The sequence below is a fragment of the Sapajus apella genome, unplaced genomic scaffold, assembly GCF_009761245.1.
Source record: "Sapajus apella isolate SASKATOON/1434 unplaced genomic scaffold, GSC_monkey_1.0 scaffold3185, whole genome shotgun sequence".
In the NCBI taxonomy this organism is placed as follows: domain Eukaryota; kingdom Metazoa; phylum Chordata; class Mammalia; order Primates; family Cebidae; genus Sapajus; species Sapajus apella.
The window spans coordinates 1-7,808 of record NW_022440111.1 but is presented as its reverse complement, the minus strand read 5'-3'; the positions used below and the strand labels follow the sequence as shown (position 1 = coordinate 7,808).

Genomic DNA, 7,808 nt, shown 5'->3' with positions numbered 1-7,808 from the left:
TAAAAAGCAAACTGGCCGGGGCACAGTGGTTCACACGTATGGTCCCAGCACTTTGGGAGGCTGAAATGGGAGGATTGCTTGAGCCCAGGAATTTGAGATCAGCCTGAGCAACACGGAGAGATGCCATCTCTACAAAAATTAGCTGGGCGTGGTGGCACGCTCCTGCAGCCCCAGCTACTGGGTGGGGGGGCTGGTGGGAGGATCACTTGAGCCCAGGGGGTCGAGGCTGCAGTGAGCCGTGATTGCACCACTGCATTCCAACCTGGGTTGGAATGGGTGGCAGAGCAAGACCTGGTCTCAAAAAAAAAAAGGGCGCGGTGGCTCACGCCTGTAATCCCAGCACTTTGGGAGGCCGAGGCGGGTGGATCACGAGGTCAAGAGATCGAGACCATCCTGGTCAACAAGGTGAAACCCCATCTCTACTAAAAATACAAAAAATTAGCTGGGCATGGTGGTGTGTGCCTGTAATCCCAGCTACTCAGGAGGCTGAGGCAGGAGAATTGCCTGAACCCAGGAGGCGGAGGTTGCGGTGAGCCGAGATCGCGCCATTGCACTCCAGCCTGGGTAACAAGAGCGAAACTCCGTCTCAAAAAAAAAAAAAAAAAAAAAAAGGGCGAAAAAACCAAGCAAGGTATGGACAAATACACTTCCTCAGCAGGTAAATACTGAGCACCTACTGTGTGCCCTGGTGACGGCATGAATGTGACAGACACTGTCTACACCTTGTGGAGCTGAAATCCAGTTGTTGGTGAGACAGACAGAAAACAGAACATACAGCAGGTGTATTTATGATCAGAAATGGCAGTTCTGGCCGAGCGCGGGGGCTCACGCCTGGAATCCAGCACTTTGGGAGGCTGAGGTGGGCGGATCATTTGAGGCTAGGAGTTCAAGACCAGCCTGCCCAATATGGCGATAGCCCATCTCTACCAAAAATACAAAAGTTAGATGCACGTGGTGGCGCGCCGGTAGTCCCAGCTGCTCGGGAAGCGGAGGCAGGAGAATTGCTTGCATCCGGGAGCTGGAGTTTGCAGTGAGCCGAGATGGCACCACTGCACTCCAGCCTGCCGACAGAGCGAGCCTCCACCTCAGGAGCAGACACACAAAAAACCACGGTATGTATTCTTCCCCCAAAGCCTCCGAGAGCCGCCAGGACTCCGCCGTGAGTTTGACGGGCACCAGCGGCAGCAACAGCATTAGCATGTCGGTGGAGATCAACGGCATCTTGTACACAGGTAGGACCCCTGAGGCCACACCCTGCCTCGACCTCCCCTCTCCCGGCGTGAACTCAGGACCCTGGGTTGCACCTGGTTGCACCTGCCGGGACCCAGGCATGCGGGCAAGCAGGGCATGGCCAGAGGTTTTGCAGGACACACAGTCAAGGACAGTCTTGAAAAGGCCACAGCTCCCCTGGCGTGCGCGCAGCCCAGAGGGGGTCATCTGTAAATACATACTCGGTGTGACGTGGGATGCTTCACATTCCTTTTTTTTTTTTTTTATGAGACCGAGTCTTGCACAGGCACGCACCACCGCACCTGGTTAATTGTTACATTTTTTGTAGAGATGCGGTCTTGCTTTGTTGCTTGGACCCGTCTTGAACTGGGGCTCACACCAGTCTTTCTGCCTGGGCCCCCCGAAGTGCTGGGATTACAGGCGCCAGCCACACACCCAGCCAATCCCAATGCTTTCTGACGATGAGGAGCGAAGATTGTGTGAGCCCAGTAGTTCAAGGCTTTGAGGCTGCAGTGAGCTGTGAGGACGCCATTGCGCTCCAGCCTGGGCCAAGAGCAGGACCCTGTGTCTTCAAAAACAATTGTAGGCCGGGCGCAGTGGCTCACGCCTGTAATCCAAGCACTTTGGAGGCCAAGGCGGGTGGATCACCTGAGGTCGGGAGTTCAAGACCAGCCTGACCAACATGGTGAAACCTTGTCTTTAAAAAAAAAAAAAGAAGAAGAAGAAGAAAGAAAAGAAAAAAAATTGTAACGAATTTATTTTTTAGTTTTGAAATTTTTTCATTGTTAATTTTTGTGGGTATGTAGTAGGTATATTATTCATGGGTTATATGAGATGTTTTGATACTGGATGCAATGCCTAATAATCATGTCAGGGTAAATGAGATATCAAAAATTTTAATCCAGCCGGGCGCGGTGGCTCAAGCCTGTAATCCCAGCACTTTGGGAGGCCGAGGCGGGCAGATCACAAGGTCAAGAGATCAAGACCATCCTGGTCAACACGGTGAAACCCCGTCTCTACTAAAACTACAAAAAATTAGCTGGGCATGGTGGCGCATGCCTGTAATCCCAGCGACTCAGGAGGCTGAGGCAGGAGAATTGCCTGAACCCAGGAGTTTGCGAGACCAGGTTGGCCAACAGGGTGAAACCCCATCTCTACTAAAAATGCAACACTGGGGCCAGGTGCTGTGGCTCACTCCTATAATCCAGCACTTTGGGAGGCCAACATGGGTGGATCGTGAGATCAGGAGTTTGAGACCAGCCTAGTGAACATGGTGAAACCCCGTGTATACTAAAAAAAGACAAAAATTAGCCAGACATGATGGCACATGCCTGTAGCCCCAGCTACACGGGAGGCTGAGGCAGAAGAATCACTTGAATCTGGGAGGCGGAGGTTGCAGTGAGCCAGGATCGTGCCACTGCACTCCGGCCTGGGCGATAGAGCGAGGCTCTGTCTCAAAAAAAAAAATCATAATGAAATAAAAATAAAAAAGCAAAATTATCCGGGCGTGGTGGCGCATGCCTGTAATTCCAGCTAGTCGGGAGGCTGAGGCAGGAGAATCGCTTGAACCCGGGAGGCGGAGGTTTCGGTGAGCCGAGATTTCGCCGTTGCGCTCCACCCAGGCAACAAGAGCGAAACTCCGTCTCAAAATGAAAAACAAAAAAAAATTAAAAAGTAGCCAGACGTGTGAGGCCACAGTGAGCTATGATCGTGCCACTGCACTCCAGCCTTGGGACAGAGTGAGAGAGAAGTTGATGAGGAGTTTGTACCCTGGGTGCACCCCGTTGGGTCTCCCTGTGGCCCGCCTTGCATCTGCTTAAACTCTGCATGGCATCTGTCTTCTGTTCTTGCCTTAGGAGTTCTGTTTGCTCAGCCGCCAGCCCCCACGCCACCCTCTGCTCCCAACAAAGGTGGAGGTGGCGGCGGCGGCAGCAGCACGGGCGGCCGGGGAGGAAGCAGCGGGACCAGCGGTGGCCAGGCCGGGCCCGCGGGGCTGTCTGCGCCCTCCACATCTACCTCAAATAACTCGTTGCCTTAACCGCATCACTCCCCCCCCCGCCACCCACCCCGGGGCCCACCGGCCTGGGCAGGGGGTCCAGGTGAGCCACACAGGGGCCAGCACGGCCCGAAGATCCGTGTGGGGAGGGAAGATATCCACAGAAGAGCCACAGCTGACGCCAAAAAGAAAAGAAAAAATATATATAATACGTATATATATAAAGAAAATTTAATAAAACGGGAAAACCAAGGAACACTCGAATTTCTCAGGTTTTGGACATTCAGAGATGAATTGTGAGAGCAACAAAGGAAATGGATGAGACAGCCAAGAGGCAGACCTTTCCCGGGCGTTCCTGCCGCCCCGTGAACCGAAGGCTCTGGTGTCTGTTGGCCCGACCGCAACGTGGCCGGTCGTGTTTACCTCATACATCCCTGCACTGTGTGTTTTCGTTTCCGTCTGCTTTCGTTCTCTATTTTCTGTTCACCATGCGCTCACCACTCCCAGGTCCTGTGTCCAGCGAAACCCCTGAGCCAAGATCACTGAATTTTTTTTTTTTTTCTTGTTGCTTTGGGGATTTTCTTTTTTTTTTTTTTCCTGTCTGTAGAGTTTTTAAGAGGTTTAGGGGATTTTATTGTGTAAATATTCTATTTTATTCTTGGGGGGATCAGACCTTAGGAAAGGATATCTATATATCTATATAGCTATATATTTGTGTTCCTTCAGGGAAACGGACCTTGAAAACGCAAGGAAGAAAAAAACCAAAAAAAAAAATAATAATAACCTTTTTATTTTTCCCACGACCAATCTGGGTCCCTTTGTCCGTTTCCGGGGGTGCGTTGAGCAGCTGTGAGCCCAGCACGTCGGATCCCTGGGGCGAGAGCCTCGGAGCCAATGAACTCAGGTGCTGCGGGCTGGGCTGGGGCGGGGGGCGGGGGGCGCATGCCGGGGCCCCAGGGGGCCAGGCGTGGCCCCACGACAGTGACTTGCTAACTGTGACGTTCCACGATGCTTTTTCTTGTGCTGTGCTTGTCTGCCGGGTTCTTGAGTCAGGGGCCTGGAAATGTCCGATGATTTTTTGAGACGGAGTTTCGCTCTTGTTGCCCAGGCTGGCGTGCCATGGCGCGATCTCGGCTGACCGCAACCTCCGGCTCGCGGGTTCAAGCGATTCTGCCGCCTCCGCCTCCCGAGTAGCTGGGATGACAGGCACCCACCACCACGCCCAGCTAATTTTTGTATTTTTAGTAGAGATGAGGTTTCGCCATGTTGGCCAGGCTGGTCTCGAACTCCCGACCTCAGGTGATCCGCCGCCTTGGCCTCCCACAGTGCTGGGATTACAGGCGTGAGCCACTGCCCGGGCCAGGCCAGGCCTGGAAATATTACCTGAAAAGTAACAAGTGCTGGAAAAATGGCCTGGGTGGCGGGGGGACAGGGGTGATTCTTGTCACGGTCCCCAGGCCCCTGTCTCAGGGATGAATGTGGCGTCTCACTGGGATTCTTCTCTGGCCCGAAAGGGCTGCTCTTGGGGACTATCAATACTGGGGAGTTGGGGTGAAGCCGGACCTCGCTCAGGGTGAGGATTTTGGGGCCCCGGCATCCTGAACACCCCCCACACCCCAACATTCCCCTCGCTCTGTCCCTTCCTCTTCTCCCAACCCCTTCTGTGCTGGGGCTGTGTGCTCCCTGAATTGGGTGACTGAATCCAGGCCGAGAAGGGAGGCTGCCCCCCAACCCTGTGAGCCAGGGCCCCTCCCCCAGACGAGGAGAAAGCGGGGTCACAGCGGCTGAGCTGGGGGTTACTTTGTCTGGAGCTGCTGGAGCAGAAAGGCAGGAGCGTGAAACGGCAGGCAGGGTCTGGGTTCCTTTCTTGGACGTGCGTGGCGTCGGGCGGGCTGTTGCATCCTACCCGGGAGCCCTGGGCTTTCATTTCTCTTGGGGTGGGGATTGACTCAGCTATTCCCAGGGTAAGCCTGGGTCTCTAATTGGGCCCTGGGAGCCCTGTTAGGCCACCGGCATGGGGGGGTCAGTGAGAAAGGAGACGCCCCAGCTCCCCTGACTCCCGACCACCCCCTCCATTGCCTTGACGACCCCTGCAGGGGGCTGGGGTGGCTTCTGAGCCCCAGACTCTAGGTTCACTTTCCCGGCGGGTTGTGGGAAGGGACTTTGACTTTCTTGTGTCTTTGGGAAGGGACCCCACTTTCTTCTTAGATCTCAGGGCCGTTGACATGCCCCCCTTTCCAATAGGGGGTGGTGGGCATCTAGGTTCTCCCTGCCCCGTTCCCGGGGCTGCCACCGTAGCAGCACAATCACCCTGGGAAGGGGGTGTCTTCACCCCAAAACCCACTGACAGAACCGCCTGGACTCTGTCCACATCTGTTCCCCCCACAACCCTGGACCCCTGTCCCATGCCTGGGCCCCGCCCTGGGGAACTGTCTGGACTCTGTCCGCGTCTCTCCCCCTCCCAGGACCCCCATCTCTGGGCCCCGAGCTAGGGGAACTGTCTGGACTCCGTCCCCCTCCCCACCCCACCCCCAGGGCTCCTCCCCTGGGGCCCCCAAACCACCTCTGGGCCCCTCAATGGGGGACACACCTGCTGCCTATCTGTCTACCTCAGGTCTGACTGATGCCAAAATCTGAGCCCCTGGGGTGCCTCTCCCCCACCTCCTGTGCACCGGGTTCTGCCATAGCCACTGGGGCCTGGCTGCCGCTGCGTCTGGTGGCCCTGGAGGGCCCCGCGGTCCCCTTGCACCTGCCCCCCTCATTCCTGGGGAGGGGCTGGGCCTCGGTCTGCGTGTGTGTGTGTGTCGGGAATCCTGTGTCGTGTCTGTATGGGTGATCTGGCCTCCCGGCAGAGGGGGGGTCTGGATTCTAACTCAGGGGACTTGGGTCTGCTGTTAACTCCGAGGATTGTAGGGACAGGCGGGGCATGGTCTCGGGCTGGGTCCCAGTTGCCTGGCTGGCTCCGTAGGAAGGAAGTGGCCAAAGGCAGTGGCCGTGCTGGGCGTGGAAGTGTGAGGGGGTCGCAAGGGTCTAGGGGGCCTGTTCCTGGGATAGTGGGCAGGAAGCCGGGGTCTCCGGAGGGTCCTCCCTGCCTCAGGTGGCCCCGTTCAACCCCGGCCGTTGCCCATCGCCCGCCACCGCCTGTTGGTGGGGGTTTAAAGTCAGGGTGGCTTTTGGGGGGTGCAGCTCGGCACCCCCTCCCTATGCAGACTGGGATGGAGTCGGGCAGCTCCCTCAGCCTGGAGGACCCTGGGCGGGTTTCAGTTCACTGGGGACTGTGAGGCCTCACTGCGGTCCGGGCGGGGACCCACACTCAGGGCGAAGGGGGCTCCCCCTACTCTGAGATGTTGGGGGGCAGGCGGCTTCTGGAACCATAAGTGGGACCTGTAAGTGGCGATCAGGACAGGCTGGGGGGTGGGCACGGGGCCCTGGGGGCGGCCGGGGTGGTCGCTAGGGTCAGGAATCTGTCCAGTCCAATCTCCTTCCTTTTACCATTTTTTTTACCCATGTTGTACCTTTTTTCCCCTCATTTTGCTTTTGCATTTTTTTTTCTTGGCAAATGTAAACTCAGCCTTTCATTCATGACGTGTGAAATTTCAGTTTCTCTGGGGTTTGTCAGATGGCGTGGGGACCACGCCTGAAACTCAGGTAATAGGAGGAAAAAAAAAAAAAAGTAAACTTTAAAAAAATTTTTTAAAACATATAAAACTACTCTCTACCTCTGACTGGGCCCAGCCTGCCTCGCCCTGGCCTCGGGGTTGGGGGGGCTGTAACAATTTCAGTTTTTGCAGAACATTCAGGTATTAAAAGGAAAAAATGTAAAAAAAAAAAAAAAAAAAAAGAAAAGAAAAAGACCAAAAAAAAGGGTGTGATGTTGAAATTTAAAAGATCACTGAAAGTTTACATTTTATAATAACATTATTATGCAGATTGTATTTAAACTTCAGAAATATTTAAGACGATTGTAACCCTGTAAAGCTGATGAGATATTAAAACAAGACAAAACACTTCTGACTTTTAACAGAAAACGCTGTGTCCCGTAGTGTGTTCTTCTTTCGGCGTCTCCCCAACCTCCAGCGGCACCCCGCACCCCTGCCCAGCACACCCAGGGGTGAGTGGAAGCGGGAGCCCCACTGTGTTCTGACCGACCCCCTTCCATGCGCTGCAGTGAGACGCAGTGCCCGCCTGCCCACGACGGGACAGTGTGGCCCTTCCGTTGCCCTGCAAGGCCCAGATGGAGGCCGTCGTGCTGGGCAGGACTGTTCCTGAGCACCCCCACTGGGGCCTGCCCTCCTTTACCTCCCGGATGACCCCAGGAACCAGCCCACGTGGTGAAGCCGCCTGGAGCTGAGGCCTCCGGGGTTCAGGGGCGTCCTGTGTCTGGGGGAGGGAACGTTTCCAATGCCGGCCACGTTTCCATCTCTTCAACACCATGAGGTTCCCAGGAAACGACCAAGGGCCAGATTCTGCCCTGGACAGCCAGCTTGCCGCCCGAACGCGGCACATGTTAAAGGGACTCGGCCGGGGTTGGAGGCTCTCACGCCTAATCCCAGCACTCGGAGGCCGGTGCGGGAGGATCGCT

The 7,808-nt window shown here is 55.6% G+C and overlaps 1 protein-coding gene across 1 annotated transcript; it reads left to right on the top strand.

Annotated features, from left to right (window-relative positions):
• Nucleotides 1–1,038: 1,038 nt before the first annotated feature.
• Nucleotides 1,039–3,999, top strand: LOC116547445 (AT-rich interactive domain-containing protein 3A-like). The gene is made up of 2 exons (XM_032273400.1): nucleotides 1,039–1,232; nucleotides 3,087–3,999. The coding sequence occupies exons 1-2, from the start codon at nucleotides 1,115–1,117 to the stop codon at nucleotides 3,266–3,268; spliced, it is 300 nt and encodes a 99-aa protein (XP_032129291.1). The 5' UTR covers nucleotides 1,039–1,114; the 3' UTR covers nucleotides 3,269–3,999.
• The last annotated feature ends 3,809 nt before the right edge of the window (nucleotides 4,000–7,808 follow it).

Excerpts from the sequence above, each read along its gene's own strand:
- LOC116547445 (XM_032273400.1), top strand. The coding sequence starts at position 1,115 with ATGTATTCTTCCCCCAAAGCCTCCGAGAGCCGCCAGGACTCCGCCGTG. Across the intron at positions 1,233-3,086 it reads CAACGGCATCTTGTACACAG|GAGTTCTGTTTGCTCAGCCG; the intron begins GTAGGACCCCTG and ends TTCTTGCCTTAG.